The following is a 20,875-nucleotide window of genomic DNA, read 5'->3' as shown; positions in this document are numbered from 1 at the left end:
GACGGGGGGGCAGACCTGGTGGAGAGAGCGGAAGGACTGTTGTGAAAAATAACTTTTTGAAGGAACTATTGTTTTGAGCGGAGCTGGGTTCAAGTTCTTTTGTTTTGTTTACACATGTATTTGGTCATTTGAATTGGTGAAGGTTAAGTTATTGTTGTTATTCTGTCTGTGGTTATCACGTTGTTTGTACTATTCATTTTTTGTTTCTTCAGTTGTCCCTGGGAAAAGGGACAACTTGAAGTGTGTGTAGGTAAGCGACCCTGGGGTTTACATACTGCCCATAGATAAACCTCTGTCTCTATACACTAGGTAAGACCTGGGCGGACCACCCCCTGTATTTATCATAGTTTAGCAGATGGTGTTTAGACTAGATAGGTTAGGGGTCTTTTTCATTGGTTAATTTCTTTGCTTTGGTTCCGCTCAGCCCCTTTTCCCCCACTACCGTATTATAGGTGAAATAAACCTTGTTTAAACGGTACTTTGTTTTGTTGGTCCTGCTTGTGCGCCCACGCAATTTTTTCACCTCACCCACCTTTTGGCCAGCTCACGTGTGACGGCGAGTTACGGTATCCTCTTTAGAGGAGGGCGTAACAATCGTGATTAATGAATTTCAAAATGTGAGATTGGTTCAATTTTTACACCTATTGACAGTCCAATTATAATTTAATTATTTACATTTTTTGTTTCTGCCAGATGCAGGTGGGGGTCTTACAATGTCCCTATATCCTTAAAGGGGGCCATGACAGAAAAATATGTGTCTCAATCTCTCCATCCGTTTTGCTACTCAGGGACTTTTAACATACAGGTCGACTCATCGGATTCCACAACCTGTGCAGAACTCCTGGACACCTACTTCAACATTGACTTTCCCACTCATAAGAAAAGTACACACACTTAACCGGGTCTGCACTTCCGGCATTGCCATCAGCACTCTAACCAGCATTGACCTCATGATCTCTCACCACCTGTCTATTGCCTACACCCCACACAGTTCTTTTACTAAAATTATTATTTATTTTTTCCCCGTCTCTTTGCCACTTGTAAAGTGTCTTTGGGCATTTAGAAAAGTGTTAAATAAAATGAAAGCTTATTGTTCTAATGCTGCTTTGTTCTTTGGTCATCGTGGTTCCACCAGATAAGTTGTGTCAACACCAAAGCTGTGGCACTGCAATAGGTATACATTTGAACACTTCCATCAAATGACCCTTCATTTTATTCCACAGCAGTTTTTAACGTGAAACATATCTCCATATCTGTGAGTGTTCAAGGTATTCAGAATACTGTATCGAGGAGTTGGTTCTCTGTTGCTCTTCTTGTATGAACAGTAAGATTGGCCCAACTGATGTTTTGATGTCCGCACAGCGCATGGTTTATTTCTTAAGTTGTAACTATTCATTTAAATTAATTCCTTTCATTAAATTATGCAACATACAGACCCTATATACACTGAAACCAGCACTTTACACGTAAACTCAAGCACCTCCTCCAGATGTAGATGTTGCCTTAAAGGAGCACTGTGCAGGATAAGTGGAATCTTGTGGTGCAGTTGCAGTCAACTGAATACAGATTATTCTACTATACTTATGCCTCCTCACGTTTCATAGTCAGAATTGATGCTGCTGGCATCACCCAGTGCAGCATGGTCAGCACCAGGGCCATAAAGGGTGCATGACTATACTCCTAGACCATAATATTCAGAGAATTCCTGGGACAGTCATGTGCTGACTTTGGCTTTCAGTCCTAAAAAATGAACCTGAACTTACAACTTAACAATCAAAGTAGAAATGTCTGTTGCCAAAACTTATGTACATTTCCATAAGTTGTTCAACTCAAATTTGACCCATTACCTGAGGCACAAAATCATAAATAGGTTGCTAAAAAATAAAAAAAGCATTTCCAAACAGAAACATCCCTGTCAGGTACAGCGCCTCAGCATTAATGTATCCACACGTTGGGATGAACATTGTTTTATGTTTCCTCAGTCTGGTCTGGTGTGCCAGGGTCAGAGTCGGAATCTTCCTCTTTTCCTAGAATAGTTGTTCCGTCCTGACTGACAGCCACCGCTCCTTTCCTTTGAGGCAGGACGGTGAAGAAGGCCTCCCGCCAGCTGCTCTTCTCCATATAAGCCAGGACGATCTCAAACACTGACGAGAGACCAGATCACACTTTTAAACCCAATCCAGGCGCAGGAAAATTTCAAACGGCACAGAACAGTGAGAATCAAGATCAGTCAATCTGTTGTTGCAGCGGCAATATATGAATAGTGACATATCAGTGGACCGTTTACGAGAAATAACGATCATGACCGAGAAGCGCAGATCATGTAAGTAACTGTTAGCATAACTCATTTATATACACCAATGTTGTTAATAAAGTAATACTTTGAACCTGGTTGTTTGTCGTCTGCATGACACGGCTCTAACAAGACATTTAGCAAGGCATCAAAGCTGCGTCTTTGTAGTCTATCGTCGGAAATATTGTAGTTTTGTCACTGCAGACCAACATCACTAATATGTGTCTCCCGTTGCATCAGACCTACGTAGCTTAGTGAAAGTGGAGTCAGATTCCCTAAACACCGCAATTTTTTTTTCATAGATCTACATGAATTCTCCTAACCATCTTTCCTTAACCCTTTGACGTTTTCCAGAGTTCAAGGAACAGTGGTTAAGAACAGACGTTACAAGGGAATTTTTTTGACAATTCAAATCCAGCGCCTGTGACATCTCTTCTTACTCTCATCACATAAGAGGTGAAATCTGACTCCTCCTACTCTGTGCTGCCAAGAGGCTTGTAGTGTCATCTGAATGAGTATTGATAAGATATACAAGGTTTTTCATTTGATTAATGTGGGTGCTAATATGCAGAAATGAACTGGGGATGTAATCCGTGTGGGCCCGAACACGATGGCACTGGTACACAATGTACTGCGACTATCGATGAGACTTCCATATAGCTTCAGCTGTGTGAAACAGGGCACTTTGATGGGGTTGAGGTCCCAGTTGAAGAGTGAGCTTTTGCCTTTTCAACATAATAATAAAGGTGGTCAGAATTCTTTCAGACAGCCATGCATAGTCAGTTGTTAATTTATTATTAGACACGATCCCAGCTAATTCAAACTGGCTACTGGTACGAATAAATGTCCTTACCGTGGTTAACTGCAAGAACCTTCCGACTGTTCATTTTGACAAAATTGCTCAGAGGAAGCTGAGCGTGATCAATCCCGAGCTCCTTCGCCCTCTCAAACGTGATCCCCTGCAAACAAATCCCAGACAGGAAACCAACCAGCTCCAATTAGCAAGCAGGAACTGCAACCAGCAGGGAGCTGAAGGCGTGAAGCCAGACGGACCTTGTGGTGGTTGTGGTCCACCAGGCCTCCTATCACATAGGCCTTTTTGTGGTCCAGCTCTTCCAGCACATTGGGAGAGTCTGACGTCAGGTACACCAGGTCCTCCTGCGCCAAAACTTCACTGTAGTGTTCTGTTTTGATGGTGATGTCCTGCACAGAACAGCAGCATGCACATCTACACAGTTATACAATACTACCTAGTGAAAAATCGTAAACAATGCAGTGTAACCTTTTTATTTTCTATATAGCACCAGATCACAACAGTCGTTTAAGGGTTCTTTGCTGTAGAACAGATCTATACCTTGTTTAACAGCGTAAATGGCCTTATGTAACCTGACGCGTGCACCCAAGGATTCCCACAGGTTTCAGTACGACTAAAAAGTAAACTACAAAACGTGTGCATGGAAAACTACAATATGACTAGTAAAGAGATTTTTGTAACAAATGTTTGTGAGGTTTCTAAGGTAACTTCTTGATTCTATGGAGTGTTTTACTTGTGATTTTAACAACGTTACTAACTTTGGGGAAGGGACAAATTGTTGCCTTTTTAGCTATATAAAGAAACACATTTAAAACAAAAAGAAAACAATAGTATTTGTGCAGGACAAGGAGTCTCACAACCAGAGGAAAAGACTGATACTACTTTATCTGGTACCAGACGCCAGCAGGATGAACAGGCTGTGGCAGCGTTGGAATAGTTTTTTGTGTATCCGCTCTTGTCACTGATACCACAGGTGTAGTGTTGGAGTGGGAAAAGTACTGCTTTTTGCCCCTGGCCTTAATATCTATATTGTCTTGCCCTTATGACCAGCCAACTTGGAATTAAGTAAGACTACATACCATCTGGTTCTGCGGCATCCAGTCTGATCGATTTGTCTTTTTAACTGTCCATCACAAAGTAAATCGATAGCTACCTTCCAGTTGACCCATCCTTTGTCCTTCTCGTCCAAGCACTGTTTCAGCTGTCCCCCCAAGCTTGTCAGATAAAACTTTGGCGGGCGGGGAAGAGTAGTTATACATCAGAGAGGATCGTCTCTACGGTTTAATGTTCATCAGCAGACACTAACCTGCACTGGATGCAAGGCTCGTCTGTTCTCAGCATAGCATCGCTGGACCTGTCTGTGAAGCTTCCGGATATCCTGAAAACATGCCCAGATTACCAAGAGAATCTGAACCTCAATTCCCATCTGAATAAACAAATTGTTACTTTGCCCTCCACAGTGGATCGGTTTTACCTTAATGAGCATGAGGTTGTCGAAGCTGCAGTCCACCACGAGCCTCAGTGAACTGGGCGTCAACTCTCTGCGTAGACGTTTCCTGGGGTTCTGGGCCTCTCCTCCTTCTCGTCGCTGCTGCTTCCTCTCCTTTCGTTTTTTCCTGCAACAGAAAGCAGAGGACACATAGTGATATGACACCACATAATAAATATGTCTTAGTTGGATCAATTTACAGTTTATTTTGATCATTTCCATTTCAAATTTCGAATATTATTACACTCATACACACGCACTTATATCCCTCCCTGTATGCATGATTTGTATGGGGTGTATGGGTCAATGAGACGGGCCTTAAAAATAGGTAGTTTCGAGCCGTTGAAGTTCATTTTATTAGTAAGTTGGTCATGTCATTAGTAAATAAAAGTAATACGTTGTTTTATAGTATCTGGACTTGTATAAAATATGTCTAGTCACCTTGTTCCACCATTTCCGTTAAGGTGATGCTGTTATGTACATGCTGTGTATCCTACAACATTTTAGATGTTCTCAGATCTTAGTTAATATCAGAACTGGAACAACGGATTGCTGGAGCAACGGAAATGAAGCATCAGTGTGCTTTATGTAGCATAAAGGCCTTACATATATGTGTTGTGTAAGATTAGGGCAGATTAGGCGAGACAGGTACAGAACTAGCAGGTTTTCTACCAGAGCCAGAATGAATCACTTACACACCTTTGTACTGATTATGGACTTTATTCCTCAGGAGAATGAGGCACGTTGATGGAAATCTCTACTACAAAGCAACTCATAACCCCAACATCGCGACACAGTCAATGACAAACACTTTCATCTTTCACTCAAAAAGGCCTAACGTTAACTGTTAGTACAGCATGATATTCAATGGAACCCACGTGTCGTTAAAGTCATCGATGACACAGGCAGTTAAATGAGCTGACTTACTTCCGTAGTTCCCTTTCGTCCTCCCATTTCTGCTGCTTCAGAAGCTTCTTCATTTGCCTTTTGGAGATAGTTTGGTTTTCTCCGTCAGCGCTGGGAGTCTTGTTACTGCTCCTGTCCCCGTCATCATCTCCCTCCTGCTGGGCCGAGGCTTCACTCTTCGCGCTGTCATTAGCCATCTTTTCGGAGCAGTGATAGACGTCTGCTGTGTCAACTAACGTTAGCTGTTGATGTTAGCTTATCTACTGCTCCTAGCAGAAAGCTAACTGCCAACATTTATTAGCAACGTTCTTTGTAGTTTTACGAAAGACGAAAATAAGTACTATAGAAAGTAAACGCAAACAAGAAAAACTAACGTTAAATAAGCTGTTTAACTAAGTCTGAACCCGCACTTCCACATGTAGTTAAGGTGGCGCATGTGTGACGTAATTTAAGAGCGCCAGATGCATTCAAATGCTATAGAAACAAGGAGATATACAATGACAATCACAGACCTCCTTTATGTATTTCTTTTATTATTATTTCTATATTTTTGTTCCCATTAGTCAGATCCAAAGATCTTTATTGCATGAATTTTGACCATGAATAATAGATGACATGGTCAGGGGAAAATATGTTGCGTTCAAGTGCAGACAAACCATTTTAAGTGCAATTATGTGGAACTATGTTAAAATGTGTTTTGAATTTCACATGGGTCAAATTTAACAAAAGTAACTATAGGACTTGTTGTTTTAAAAACAATGGTTCATTAATTGCTGTTTATGAAGACATAGCCCCCTCCCTAAATTCTTGGAATAAGTTAATTTTCAAAAATTCTGAACTATTCATTTTTCACCTTTAACTGGTTTGGAAATGGAATGAGCACTTTATGGAGACAGACATGATGTGATATGTTTGTGCATGAAGTACAATCCATACTGCTGAGGAGTTGAATAAGTTGTTTTCAGCCACAGTTGACCTACCATTCAGCACTGACAATTTACCAGCATGTTTGCAAGGGTGAAAACTGGTTTAGCAGTGATAGTGTTGCAATGTGCGCTAAAGTGCCTGGGATGCATATCGAAACTGGGTTAGGACGGGATGCAAGTGGAAGGATGAAGCATCATGTTTAAGAGCCAAAACTGTTTAGGAGGCCATAGAGTAACGTTCATTGTGTGTCCACCTGCTGACTGCAAGTTCAACAATCTCAGTCCTTTCTGTTTGGTGCAAACCATCCATCTCAGAACAACACCTGTCTCTTTAGTTGCTAAATGCTCCACAGTGTTTGGCTTCATCAGATTGGTGACAGTGATAAAAGCAAAACAATGAGGTAAAAGAGGCTCAAAGAGAACTGGGCAGAATTGCAGAGGTGGTGATATTCTTTTGGTAACAATCGTTTAATCATTTGTTTTTCTTAGAACAATAGATAGCAGTCCAAATTCAAGGTCCCCTTACTCGCTCTTACCGAAGTATCCTCAGCAAATGCAAAAAAAGCGATTAACTGGTGCTTGAATTGTGAGTGTTATGTCAAAGTTCTGTTAGAAAGTCAAGAATGATTTTTGATGGGGACGTTTAAGGCCAACATGGAGTGGTATATGACCAGATGACTATCTCCTTTACACATGAGTAAATACATCTTCCTGAAGAATAGTTAAGGGTTGAGGGGGTTCCCTGATATCCTTTAGTTTAGGAGACTTCTCCATCAGATCCAGTAGAACCGGTTCAAACTAGATTCATAAAATGCCAGAAGAACAAAAGAAAAAGAGACAGCCCAACCTTGAATATGATGAGAATAAGGATGAACAGAGAATGGAACTTTGTCCAGTTTTGACAGAAGACATTCTTGTTCTTCAGCTGCTCCAACAAAAGCAATCACTGTACGAGAAAGTCCAATGCTTGAGTTCCACAATACGAATTATACTTTTATAAACTCATCAGAAAAAATGTATTGTATCTAAACTAGGGCCTGGATTCCAGAACTATGTCTTTGTAAAACATGAACTTATATCTAAAATGTATAAAAACATACAATAATGGGGACTCTAACAAAATTAAGTCTTTCTATAAGTGTCTCAATGGGTTAGATCTCATATTAACATTCAACAGGTAAAAAACACAAACGAGAGGTCAGCAAAAGGTTTTCATTTATTACATATTCACTCATTTAAAATTAGTAACTGTTGAAACACCCCTCCAGACATCGCTACTTTCCTTTGGAAAACTTAAATTAAATAAACTTAAAACAGGTTTCATTTCTTCATCTCAGCTCACCTTTCCCTGATGTGTCTTCATCATTTCATTCCAAATTAAAAGTTTCCTCATTTCAAAAGTCTTAAACTTCCAAACTTTTTCTAAACTTTCTTTTGCCATCACACCAGATACTGTTAGTTCATAAAGTACATTGTTTCAAAGCCCCACTCTGTTTGAGGGTCTTTGTGCAAAGCTTTGAATCAGAGATGCATCACAATATCTGCCCTTACTAGAGAACTGCAAAAATTGTATTTACACTTCAACATTTGCTCTCTTGCACAACAGAGAAACATTTAATGTACAAACAATGCACATAAAAAAGGTCTGACTTGCAAAGTGCTGCAAAGACCGCAAAACAAGGCAACGCAATGATTTGTATGAAAAAACTACAACCTCACGAGTGGATGTTTCCTGGTGTCCTAGCATGAATACAGTAAAGTTAATTCAAAAGGAAAGGATGGACTGGCCAGCAGATCCAGATTCTGAACAATTATAAATACAATTTAAGTTACAAACAATAAGTTGGTGCTAAAATACTAAATTACTAACAGTGACAGGCATGCCCGCAGAAATACATGTCAAACAGAGCAAAAACTGAATTGAACATTCCGCTCTGTATGAAGGACAAATGCATGATGAGCAATCTCCAGAATGTCTATAGTACATGGTATAGTTTTAACACACACGTCATGCCTTCATATTATTATGTTAATGAATTCAGCAAGGTTGACTTACTTATTATATTTCCGGGTGCATAATAAAACATAAATGCTGACCTTTCTGCATTTTAAAGCTGTATACAATCAAACACTGAAGATGTACTGATACAATTCAAGCTAATTTAGATGTAAGGCTAAATTGTGTCATCATTAAAGTTGTGTTGTAAAATTACAATCACAAAAAACAACATAATCTGTCAAATCAAAGATTAGTTTAGGAGGTGATTGGAAGCAGAGCAAAGGCCTAAAAATGGATTATTTTTCAATTATTTACAGTGTGGTGTTATAAAAAACATCATATACAAGTTAGAAAAGGTCAAACTGCAGGAAAATTAGCCACATTACAAAAGGGCCTTGATTCATAGCCTCCAGCCAATGACTAAAGTAGCACATCAAGACCAAAAGCCAAGGCCCTGCAGCGTCCACTCAGAGTTCAGTCCTGTTGGGAACCAAGAAACAAAACAGTTTGTACAAAGCGCTTCCATCTACTTATTACTTATTTGCATTAAATTTCCATGAGTTTCCACATGTAAAATGTTTAAATTGTACACAACAGGACGGTAGATCACATTTTCCCATGCAGTTATTACCCCCACTAGGAAATATATATTTATATACAGGAATATATATATATATATATTTATATGAGCTAAAAGGAACTTCACAGAACCATGGTGCACAATCTTACAATCTCTCCCAACCCATTTATTTTGTGAGTTGACCAGAATCGAATGATCCATGTTGTCAAAGATGCTTATGTAGTATCTCACTTTAATTCATTGTTAGATGTGAGGAGCCCTCAATAGTAGTATTTTGTCCTGTAAAGGGTCTTCATGTGCAGGCTTGATGTACTCCTTCTCAAAAGAATTGCCCAACAAACTGTCAACTGAATAAGAAGAAATGGGAACAAAAAGTCAAGGGAAACAAACAGAGAGATCCTCCTCTGCCATTCTCCCTAAGGTTTCTTCATATTTTTCCTCTCTATTAAAGGTTTTTGGGGGGCAGTTTTTCCTGTGCTAATAAGAGAGTTGTAGAACAGAGGATGTTGCACTGGTACAGACTGTAAAGCCCTCTGAGGATATTTTGTCATTTTGGGGTAATAAAAATACATTTTATTTAATTTGATTGAAGGTGATAAATAATTTAAATAGGAAAATTCAATTACATAACGCAGTGGAGTTGATTTTATTTCTGTCCTCTTCATTTTGGGCCAAATTATTGAGGGCACTTATGTACAACTACAAACTAATAACTGCCAACATTGTTGTTTGTATATATATTTAGTTATTTAGCTTTGCACAACATCAGTTAGAGCGCAGGTGGTACCTTGGTTAGTAGCTCCTGTCATCAGTGTAAGAGTTGATTTAGCTGATTCAGCTGATTGCACTTTTGTCCCTTTCCACACACAAAGCCACCGCAGCATCAGTTGTTACCTGGTGAATGACACACATCCAGTTTGTAGGATTCAAACTACCTTCCACTCCAATGTGCATTTCTCTCTCCAGCCTGTTGACCATCCGACTACAAGCGATCAGTTTTCTTCATAAACAAAACTGAACTCTCCAGCATGTGGTTTTTTCAGATGAGAAGGGGAACACCAAATGTTCTGCTGCTATGTTGCATGTTGTGTTTATGTAATTGCGGATCAGAGGCCATGTGAACCTGGCTTCTCACTCTCCCTGTCTTTAAATGACTGGTCCTATAAAAAGCCGCCTGACTGTGACCTGCCGTGCAGTGTGTTGATGTCTAGCAGCAGCTGAAGCAGAGCTAGTTTACGCATAACGAATGCCTGTCGCCGAACCTTTAACTCCTGCTCACACTATGGCTAACACACAAATTCAAACACCTCGCCCATGAAATAATCTTATATCAACATGATCCTCCGTTTTGCCGCTGCAGTATCAGAATTCAGCTTGTGAAGGTGAATGCCTGCTGAGGTTCTCAGGTGCTCATGCAAGTCCGTTTGCATGGAGTCACACACTCTTTAGTTGGGCTTTCTTTTCTCACTATATTCAAACTATTGGCAGTGCGGAAAACTGGTGTTGTCAAATAAAAATTGAGTTGGGATGAAGAACATTTAAATAAATATATGAATTTGTATTTCTCTTAATTGTTTAGTAATTTGGAACATGTGGGCATCCATAGCTTTTTGCATTGAAACTTTGATCAACTAGGAGTACACAGTTATAATTACAAATACAAACGAATCAGCAGTTTTTCTTTCAGCTTTAAGGTCACGCCAGAATTACACTAGATGCTTACCGGACACTCTGACAGCCTGAAGGGGGGGCCTGACAGCAGGAAACATACTTAGGCTGCTCATGTCTCTCACGTAAGTGGCACAAAAATGTACACACACACACAAATATAAAATAAGGGTTTCACAAGAAAGGGTTTTTGCTCTTTCCGAGGTCAAGAATGAACTAGAGCTTGTATGAAGCGTTAGCTCAGCGCCTGAGAAGACTCGCCGCACAAAGACGAGTAGGACAAAGACAAGGGAGTCTTTGGGGGCGGCTGAGTGCGGCGCTTTTGACTCCTAATTACTAATAATGTGTTTACTCCTTGCCTGTACCTGTTCGAATCTCTTCCTGCAGATACTACAGGCCTCGGGCTAGATCTGCTCTTTATCATAACCTCTCCTCTCTTACCTATCCCACCCGCTCCACACATCTCCATCACCTTGTCAGAGGAGGCCTCTGGAACTGCTAGCCAGTTACTTGCTTTGCTATGCAGCAGTCGCTTGACTTCTTCGCTCTCACTGAGACCTGGATCACACCGGACCACACATCCACTCCAGCTGCTCTCTCCTCTACCTTCTCCTTCAGCCACACACCCAGACACACTGGCAGAGGTGGTTGCACAGGTTTATTCATTTCACGCAAATGGAGCTTTTCTCTTTACCCTCTTTCACCATCCACCCTACTGTCTTTCGAATTCCATGCTGTCACAGTTACTCACCCTGTATAATTAAACACTGTGGTTCTTTACCGTCCGCCAAGTTCTCTGGGTCATTTCTTGGAAGAATTGGACATCCCCCTGTCCAACTTCCCTGAAAATGGCCCTCTGCTCATCCTCCTGGGTGACTTTAACATCCAGAGAGAGATCATCCGACCTCTTACTCCTACTTTCTTCTTTTGCCCTGTCCCTCTCCTCCTACTTACAAAGCCGGTAGTCACCTTGACTACATCTTCACCAGAAACTGCTCTACCTCTAACCTCACTGTAACTCCACTTTACGTCTCTTTACGTGACCACTTCTTCATCTCCAACTCTCTTCCACTCTCTCTAACTAACCCACCCAATTAACTAACTCTGTATCGTTTTTTCCCCTCCTCTCTGGCCTCTGTTCTATCTGTTCTACTCCACCCTTCTTCCCCGGGTCTCTGTCAACTATTTTACCAAAGAAATAGCTGATTGCTTGTGTCCCACCGACTTCACCTCTATCACCCTCGTGTTTTCTCCTTCACCCCCCCCCCGTCTCCTAACCAAGTTCTCACCTTAGTAACCTCTGCCCGTCCAACCACCTGTCCTCTTGACCCCGCTCCATCCAATATTCTACAATCTATCGCTACTGACCTTCTTACTTTCCTCAACTGTCTCATTAACACTGTTATCTGGCTGTTTTCCCAACTCTCTGAAGGAGGCAAGAGTTAACCCACTCCTGAAGAAACCCACCCTCAACTCATCTGAGACCAGGCCTTCTTCTTCCTTTTTTGTCCAAAAATCTTGGACGTGCGATCTTTAACCACCTCTCCTCCTATCTCCACCGTAACAACCTCCTTGACCCTCACCAGTCAGGCTTCAAGGCAGGCCATTCCACAGAGACTGCTCTGCTTGCTGTCTCAAAGCAACTCAACACTGTTAGAGACGCCTCTCTCCCCTCTGTCCTCATCCAGCTGGTCCTTTCTGCTGCATTTGACACCGTAAACCACCAGATCCTTATTTCCTCCCTTCAGGAACTTGGTGTCTCAGACTCTGCTCTTTCCCTTCTCTCATCCTACCTTCTCTCATACTACCGGGTAACCTGGAGAGGATCTGTGTCAGAACCTTGTCCTCTTACTACTAAAATTCCTCAGGGTTTCGTTCTGGGTCCCCTCCTCTTCTCTCTCTACACCAACACTCTAGGCTCTGTCATTCGCTCACATGGCTTTTCCTACCACAGCTATGCTGATGACACCCAACTAATTCTCTCCTTCCCTCACTCGGACACTCAGGTGGCAGCACGGATCTCCGCCTGTCTGACTGACATCTCTCAGTGGATGTCCTCTCACCATCTGAAAATCCACCCCGACAAAACTCAACCACTTCTCTTTCCGGGAAAAGATTTTCCTGCACAGGATCTGACTGTTAACTTTGGCAACTGTGTGTTTCCGCCCACTGACTGCCAGGAACCTCGGTGTAACACTTGACAGCCAACTCTCCCTAACTCACAACATTACAGCGACAAGTGGGTGGTTCCGCACCACCTGACGTGATTTATTTATCTACCAGCACTGCGTTGGTGAACGACCCGGTCCCCCTGGTCTAACGCATGCGCTCACTCACACAGTGCGACCCCCAGTGAACTTTTTAGGAATAGCAGCTACTTTTATAGAAATGCAATTTATGTCTTTCTGGAATTCTCCAGTAGCAAGGTCATCCGGCAGGCCGTACTGGACCCCCTGGCGGACAGTTCAACACCTGTGCTGTAGATACACGCTCTACAACATCTGGAGAATACATCCCCTTCTCACTCAGAAGGCTGCGCAGGTAGTGATTCAGGCTCTTGTCATCTCCCGCCTTAATAACATCGGTACTCATGTACCATGCTGTGAATGGATCGGGTCCAGTCTACATCCAGGACATGGTCAAACCCAACATCCCAACCCACACACATTCCGCTCTGCATCTGTCAAACTGCTTGTTCATCCCTCACTGAGAGCAAAACACTTCGACATCCTTGCTCTGAAATGGTGGAATCTCTGATGACATCAGGACCGCAGAGACCCTTCACATCTTCCGCCGCAAACTAAAGACACACCTCTTCAGACTCTACCTCGACTAAAAGACTAACAAATTGTAGCACTTGATTTGTGCTTATAATGACTTATCTATAGCAAGTTGTAAATCGGCTTATTTAATGAAATTGCACTTCTTTCTTGTTCTTTTGAGTTTGCATCCTTATTGCATCCTTAAAGGGCACTTATTGCTTATTGTAAGATTTAGATAAAAGCGTCAGCTAAATGACAAGTAATAATGTAATGTAATGTAACTTTTTAAATTTAAAGAAATGCAATCCACTAGAATGAGAAGAAACCGTACCAACTATTTTGATTTTTATCCCATTAGTAGTGTCTCCACCGGTAATATCAAAATCAGAAAATAACGACACAACATGTGCAGAGATTTGTTCACTTGTGCATCATATCTAGATTTGATGGAAGAAAAATAATGCATAATTATCACCATGAAATGAAAGCAAATTTGAATATTTTGCAAGAAATGGTTATCTGTGCTTTTAATTGACTTAAACAGTTTTTAACTTTTGTATTGTTGCAAACAAACCATAAAGTTACTCTATACAAGCCAATAAAGCATACGTCTTACTCGGGACTACTGAACCCTCATTCTGTACATACAAAAGCTAACTACTCAGAACGACTCAGAAGCTGCTGTTCACCTGTGCTCAACCACGAAGCTCATCGTGGTCCCGTCAAATGAGGGCGGAGCAATGATCCGCGGCCCCTGCTGTGAGGTGAAGCTGATGACCGGCTGCCTGGGGAAAGCCTGCAGCGGCCTGTTTGTGGCGCCCGGCTGATGAGCCCCGTGGCCCGCCTGCTTGGTAGACTTTCCTGTGGCCATGTAGAAGGGACTCTCCATGTACCTGCCGTCGGCCTGCTGTATCACAGCTTTCCCTTCGCCCTCCGCTTCTGACTGCATCGACATCTGCGACTGCACCAGCGTCCGGGCCGGGATCACGGACGGGGTCGGCATGAAGCCGGGGTAGATCATGTAGGTGTGTCCGTATGCTCCTGGACTGAGGGCCAAAGGTGAGATCGGCAAGGGCACCGGGGTCATGGAAGGTTGTGGCATGGGCACGTCCACATACTGACCGGTTTCAGGGTCAAAGAGTCGCTTGGTGGCCGGCTGCACAGGAGTGTCCACCAGGTAGTAGCTCCCAGTAGTGGGATCCAGGAGCATCTTTCTCTGCGTGACCTGGAAGGGGTCCACGGTTGGAGCGGGGGTGATCGCAGGAGAGAAGCAATACATCTGCGGCTGATTGGTGGACATTCCCAATGGCAAAGAGTGGTAGATGGTAGCAGGAGGATTCTCAGGTAAGCCTGTGTCCATCACAATGCTGGAGCCTGTGTTGTCAAATCCCCTTGCGCCAGATCCCAAGTGTCCTGAAGGAGTGTTTGGGTGTGTATGGTTGTACACAGCTTTTGTTTTTTCAGCAGATGAGACTTGTCTGTTGCTGCTGATTTTAGTCTTTGCAGGAATGGTTAGGTAGTTTTCGTTGTCAGCTGATACACTAAAGAGCTCTTGTGTGGACCTCTCAACCTCCTTTGATTTAGCTCCTTCCTTTCCACTTGGCTTTGTCCGGCTGACTTTTAAGGACACAGGCAATTTCGGGGACTTGGGGAGGAAGCTTTTGTTGCTGAAATTGGTTTGAGTGGAGGGTTTTGACATGTTTCTTTTACCCACAGCTTCAATTGACCTTGCATCCAACCTGTCCCGGTGGCTGTCAGGTTGCTGGAAGAACATGGAGAGGTCTTTGTCCTCTCGCCGCAGCAGGCTGACGGTGCCAGGGGACACCCCCAGTGGGGGTGAATTATTGTCATGGTTTTGGTGGGAGTCTGTTCTGGCTGTCCTCTCCATTGATGCTCTCCGGCCGTCATCCTCAAGTCCTCCATGCTCATCACCAGCTATCAATGAGAGCACATGGCTGTCTGTCAGGAGATGAGGCTCAGTCTTCCTTTTCCATTCATTTTTTTCAAATTTATACAGCTGCTCCATGGTTTTCACTGCAGCCTGCAGCTTTGCCAAAGCCCCCTGGTTAGGGATTGTTGACTCAGGTTTCTTATCTGTGATATCCAATAATGTTTCCTGCTTTGTTGAAGACGCTCGGCTTTCAATTGTCAACCCAATCACTCCAACTGAGGAATCACTGGTGTCCCCCATGGGTGCTCTCCCTGCTGCACTTTGCGGCTGTGCATTTTTAGCGCCCTCTGGAGTCAACCTGTTTGCGTCAAACGGCTCCTGTTTGGATAACTCGGTAAGATTTACAGAATGTTTCCCGTTATTTGTATTCACAGACTGACATTTGATCATTACAGGGGATACAGAATTATAATTACCATAGGACATTTGCTTCTTTTGCTCCGAGTGGCTGTCGGATTTATTTTTATCTAAAGAGACAAAGTGATAAGAACTTTTCACCAATTTACGCACGTCTCTCACTTGGTGGATGGGCGTCTGCAGCTTCCCTTTGTTATCTCGAATGTCTCTGACCATGAAGTGCGGCACTTTATCTGACGACTCACCTTTCAGAGCTGCAGCCAGCGCCTGGCATTTTAAATCATCCGCCCTGATGAGGCTGGCGGCGTTGCAGCCTATATTGGGAGCGCGTAGTTTAGAAACGCCGAAAGTATCCATTTTATTATCTCTGGCGCTCCTTAAATTAATTTTAATTTCAGGAGATTTAGACGTTACCACGGAGCCTGCGACGTACAACGTGTTGTTAGAGCTTTCGATCTCTCCTCCGTCCCATGGAGAATCATTTCTGTTCTGCAGCTGCTGCCCGGCTTCTCCGTCACCAGATAGCAGTTGGATACTTGGCACAAACAAATGTGACATTTTCGTCAGTTTGCCGCTTCCCGCTGATTTCTGCTCTCCTTCGCCCTCTTTTCCGTCAGCCGAGTGCAACCTCACCGGAGTTGTATCGTTTTTATGATCCTTTTGCAACTCTAGCTCCTCGTCCCTCCAGCACCTGAATGCGCTATTTTGGCTGCGAAGGAGCGTACTTTTGGACGCTTCCAACTCGCCTTTTTTAGCTGCGATTCCAGCCCTACTGGCCGGTTCTAAATTAGTTTGAGGCGCAGGAGCGGCCGCGTCTTGTCTCCGAGAGTCGCTCCTGGTATCACACGTGCCGCTTTCCAAGAGGTCCCCCAATTCATCCACGTACACAATCGCGTACTCGGCGCTGCTCTCGGAAAACTTGGAGCTCTGTCTGCGCAGCTCCTTGCTTCCCTTCTCCCCGTGGCCTTCGCTCTCCTGGCGCGCGAGGCACGGGGAGGGCGTCGGATGCCGCTCGCTTATCTCCCCCCGTTCCATCTTGCGCTCCTGCTCGAACTGCATCTTCTTAGAAATTACATTTTTAATCAGGCTCGAGGCGAATACGGCTTTCTTGTGCGTGTCTTCCATGGTTTCAGAAGGCGACTTGCTGGCCCCTCTCCTCTGGCCACTTGGCAACCTGTCGGTAACCGCATCTGTGGAACGTGATCCTGCAGCGTTTTGTGCAAACTTAGAGAGCCTTTCTCCTCCAGACATTCCTGATTTGACATTGCAACGGAAATTCAAAGTCTCCGTGAGTCTAATCACTCCGCTGTGGCTCTGACTGAATTCCCCGGTCAGCTCGATTTGCTTTGCTGACGACGTGCTGTGGGGTTCGCCATTTAGAGTGAATATCTTGCTGGAGGGCGGTTTGATGCTCGCCAGAGCGATGCCCTTACAACCTATATGTTTTATATTCTTTGCTATTTCAAATGAGGCTGCAGAGTTTTGATGGGAAAGCACACTTTGGTCCAGACCCCGTGACATGTTCATATTGCCATATTTCAGGTCAACAAACGTAGCCCAACTGTTTATACCTTTCCCTTGCTCTGATGCCGAAGACTCGCTAGAGGTGCTGAAATTGATGGATTCAAAGTAGGGATACGCCAGGCTCTTGAAGGCTTTGGCTGTCAGGTTGCGTACCTCCTTGTCAGCCTCATCCAGGGAGCTGACAGCGCTGGATGCACCGCTGGAATACCCGGTGACCTCTTTCCCTGTCAATCTACAGCCAAAGTGCAAGCGTCCGGGCGCGGCTATGAAACACTTCGCCCTGTCACACAACGTCTCTGCCTTCCCATCAACCCCCTTCAACACATAGCGACTCATATCCCCGGAGCGCCTGGCATGATACAGTATCCCCCCCCGTTCTTGGATGCTGCCAGGGTCATTTATAGCTCGAGACGTGGTTCTGATTGACAGGTGGATCTGTCCCGAACTGTTCCCACTGCGCAGGTGCTGCTGCAGGTGCTTTGACACGCTCTCATCTGAGCTGGTGAATTTGGCCCCATCGATGGGATCACTTTCAAGCGGAGTGCTGACTGCTGTTGTCGCGACCGTTGATCGAGGCTGTACGGCGTCCCCCCTCTCCCCCGCCGTCCCACCACCATTACACGAGGCGTAGTCGACAAACGAGTACACCTGGTTGTCGTCCTCGATGTCCCAGCTGGTGGAGGAGCCGCCACCGAGATCGAAGTCCTGCTCGTGATCAGAGAGCTCCAAGAGCTGGATCTCGTGCGTGGTAATATAATGGGACTCATCCTCCGTTACGCACGAGACGCAGTCGTCGCAAATCACCGAACTAATGTCATCATCCTCTTCTTCACTATCCTCATCACTTCTTCCGCTCAGATAGTTATCAATACTGTATAATCCCTCACCTTGTGGAGGGTTTTTGTTGTCTTTTCTTTTGGACACCTCCGACTGCGTTATTGCGCGCTCACCCTCGACTCCTGATTTGAAGCAACCCTCCGACTTTGCGTTAAGACAAGGGAGATTTGATGGATCAGGTGGACCCTCCTTGACATTCTCTACATATTTTCCAACTCCAGAAACATTGTGTGTTTTAGTTTCAGTATTGGTTTTAATCGCCACCTGCTTGGCCGCTTCCGTTTCGCGCAGAGCTCCGGCGTTGCTGCCGTTGATGAAGGCAGGCATTTGGTCTTTCTTTTGGCCAAAGCCAGAGTCCTTCTCCGGGTTTGTCCCGCATAAGTCCACGTCCATTAATTCCAAATGGACGTAATTGCTTTTGTCTTTTTTGTCTGGGTCCTCCTCCTCTCCTCTGTGCGCCTCTTTTTGGAGCACGTCTTTGAGCTCCCGTAGAGTCGCCGGCGTCTCCACACAGGTTTGCTCTGTCTTCATAGCTCAACCGGGAGGTTTGACTTTACATGTGTTGTCAGAAGGAAACGGCAGAGACGGAGCACTTCCAGGATTCCTCGGACATTTAAGGAGAGATTGCGCGGCGCACAACGCTCCGAGGCAGTTCGAGACAAACACTGTGATGACAGCGCTGCACACATTCCAGCTCACCGCGATGTGAAGCCGAAAGCCGAGTATCTAAAAAGGACCAGAGACATCACTGACCAACTGTCTCCAGGCCACATGGTTCTCAAAATTGGGTTCACAGACCGGTAGGGGTCGCTGTGAGGTCGCCCCTACCAAATTAGTTCATTAAATATGATCCCTAATACAAAATGTTTTATTTATTTAAATGTTAATATCAAGTAGTCCCAAAATGAGCTGTATACATTCACTGACTTTACTTAAATATCAAATTAATGAAATATTTGATTTCTGACACCATTTAAAGAAAGAAATGGAGTATTCATAAGTATGTTTTCCATTCTGCATTATAAGAATAGTTATCTTCAAATGAGAAAAGTCGTCTTCAAAGAAGCCCAGAAGAGACTTGAGCCAGCTGCCAGAATAAGAGGAATGAATTGCACGTCAAATCTCAACATCTCTAAACCAAAAATAAATTTCATAATAACATTTCTGCATGCCTATCATCGTTGGAGTTTATTAATCACTTGTGGGCATTTATAAATCATAGGTATGCAACACAACTACTTGGTTAGGTTTAAAATACGATGGATTGTGTATAAATAAGTAGGCCATTTAGGGTTTTGCGGGAGCCGCAAACACTGGCCTCCTCTTTATGTGGACCTATGGCTTGGTTATACTCCCTGTGAACAGCTATATGAACAACACAGCCTTGCAGTGCGCGTCTTAATGCAGTCTTAGATACCTACTCTTCCAATTCAACACCCTCTGGTAAAGTTATCAGTCTTAGTCTTAAGAGTAAAGCAATACAGAAGCTTGTAGAACCTCTTTAGACACGCAAATAAACTTTCCCTGCAGGGCTCAGAGAGCATCGGGGAATCCAGTCCAATTGAAAATAATAAATGGAAATTGAATGCTAATGGTTGGCTGGCAAGGACCCTGAACTTACCACCAGTCAGCGAGGGAAGGGCAGCGGGGCGTCTGCTGTTGGTAGGCAAGAACATCTCCCTGTCACCCCCTGCCAGCACTGTAAATGCAGCAGATACTGTGAGAAACCAGAGATGACCCTGAGCTTAACTGGGGGAAACTCTGCTCTCCTTGTGTCAAAGATGTTATCCAGCCGTATCCAGTGTGCAATCTATTGGATTAAAGCTGCAGGTATTTGGTGGTCCAACTTGTTCTGAACACACTTGTGATGCCAGTTATGAACATTTTGAAAAATAAAATAAAATATTTCATTTGGGAAACAACTGCAACCCAGTGGGACCCACAACTTAGTGTTTTCATCTTTTTTGTCTTGATCTAACAATTTGCTTGTGGAGATAACGGGGCCCACATTCTGAGTGTTGAAAAAGTCACCTCCATGATGGTCCCCTGCAAGACTTACACCTGACCCTACATCGCTGTTCCCACCAGGAGTGACATTTAATCAACCTGGCGAGGGTTATGCAGGTTAATTCAGCCACGCCACGTTAATACAAAATGATCTCAAATACAAAAAATGACACGTTAATGTTTGGTGAACATTAACGTGTTACAAAGCTGTGTATACGTCAACAGAATCCAAACTGAAGAAGATACATGGGATGTGTTTTTTAAAAATGGAATGTATCCTGTAAATATCCTAAAATATCTGCTTCCCCGGCACGTCCTCTCCGCCTGTCTGCATGTCTCAGCAGAGCTGTGGCCACAGAGGTCTATGAAGTGATTTAGCTAATTGCCGGATAAATATATAAATGTGTGACGTTCAATTTGACTGATTGCCGTCCTCAGATAAATTTAAGCCCAAGGCCAAAGTGGTTTGGAAAATCACCTTTTGTAAAGGACACTTGTTTTGAGGCTTTTTTCACTTCCAGATTTGGTTGAAATTTGGTTGAAAGCTGAGTGTCGGCCCGAACAGTTTGAGCACCTTGGTAGTTGCTCCAGACATTGGCTGGAGCTGAATTACTGAATACCCAGCCACACAAACAGGATATATTTAGAGTACTATTTTAGTGAGACTGCCCGGTGACTCCAGGTCTTGAGGAGCTACAGTTACTTCTGGAGTCCCGATTAAAAAAGCAGGCTATCAATCTTGTTGGACCATTAGTCAAGAAG

At 43.7% G+C, this 20,875-nt stretch overlaps 2 protein-coding genes across 5 annotated transcripts; both read right to left on the bottom strand.

Moving 5' to 3' along the window:
* Positions 1-1,195: 1,195 nt before the first annotated feature.
* trmt10a (tRNA methyltransferase 10A) lies at positions 1,196-5,980 on the bottom strand. 2 transcript variants are annotated; one of them, XM_040182400.2, is made up of 7 exons: positions 5,524-5,980; positions 4,582-4,723; positions 4,414-4,485; positions 4,261-4,335; positions 3,347-3,496; positions 3,147-3,252; positions 1,196-2,144 (listed from the first exon to the last, which is right to left on the bottom strand). In XM_040182400.2, the coding sequence occupies exons 1-7, from the start codon at positions 5,697-5,699 to the stop codon at positions 1,969-1,971; spliced, it is 897 nt and encodes a 298-aa protein (XP_040038334.1). In that variant the 5' UTR covers positions 5,700-5,980; the 3' UTR covers positions 1,196-1,968. The 2 variants fall into 2 exon arrangements, with proteins under 2 accessions (XP_040038334.1, XP_040038335.1); XM_040182401.2 differs by lacking the exon at positions 4,261-4,335 and having other exon boundaries at positions 5,524-5,979.
* Positions 5,981-7,626: 1,646 nt separating this feature from the next.
* c7h4orf54 (chromosome 7 C4orf54 homolog) lies at positions 7,627-19,795 on the bottom strand. Of its 3 annotated transcripts, XR_005712545.2 has the most exons (3): positions 14,127-19,795; positions 9,795-9,901; positions 7,627-8,907 (listed from the first exon to the last, which is right to left on the bottom strand). XR_005712545.2 is itself a non-coding variant. In XM_040180056.2 (2 exons), the coding sequence occupies exons 1-2, from the start codon at positions 18,635-18,637 to the stop codon at positions 8,895-8,897; spliced, it is 4,524 nt and encodes a 1,507-aa protein (XP_040035990.2). In that variant the 5' UTR covers positions 18,638-19,795; the 3' UTR covers positions 7,627-8,894. The 3 variants fall into 3 exon arrangements, 2 of the variants coding, with proteins under 2 accessions (XP_040035990.2, XP_040035992.2); XM_040180056.2 differs by lacking the exon at positions 9,795-9,901; XM_040180058.2 differs by lacking the exons at positions 7,627-8,907; positions 9,795-9,901 and having other exon boundaries at positions 13,034-19,795.
* Between the last annotated feature and the right edge of the window lie 1,080 nt (positions 19,796-20,875).

The sequence above is a fragment of the Gasterosteus aculeatus genome, chromosome 7 (genome assembly GCF_964276395.1).
Source record: "Gasterosteus aculeatus chromosome 7, fGasAcu3.hap1.1, whole genome shotgun sequence".
Taxonomy (NCBI): Eukaryota; Metazoa; Chordata; class Actinopteri; order Perciformes; family Gasterosteidae; genus Gasterosteus; species Gasterosteus aculeatus.
This window is presented reverse-complemented; position numbering and strand designations above follow the sequence as displayed.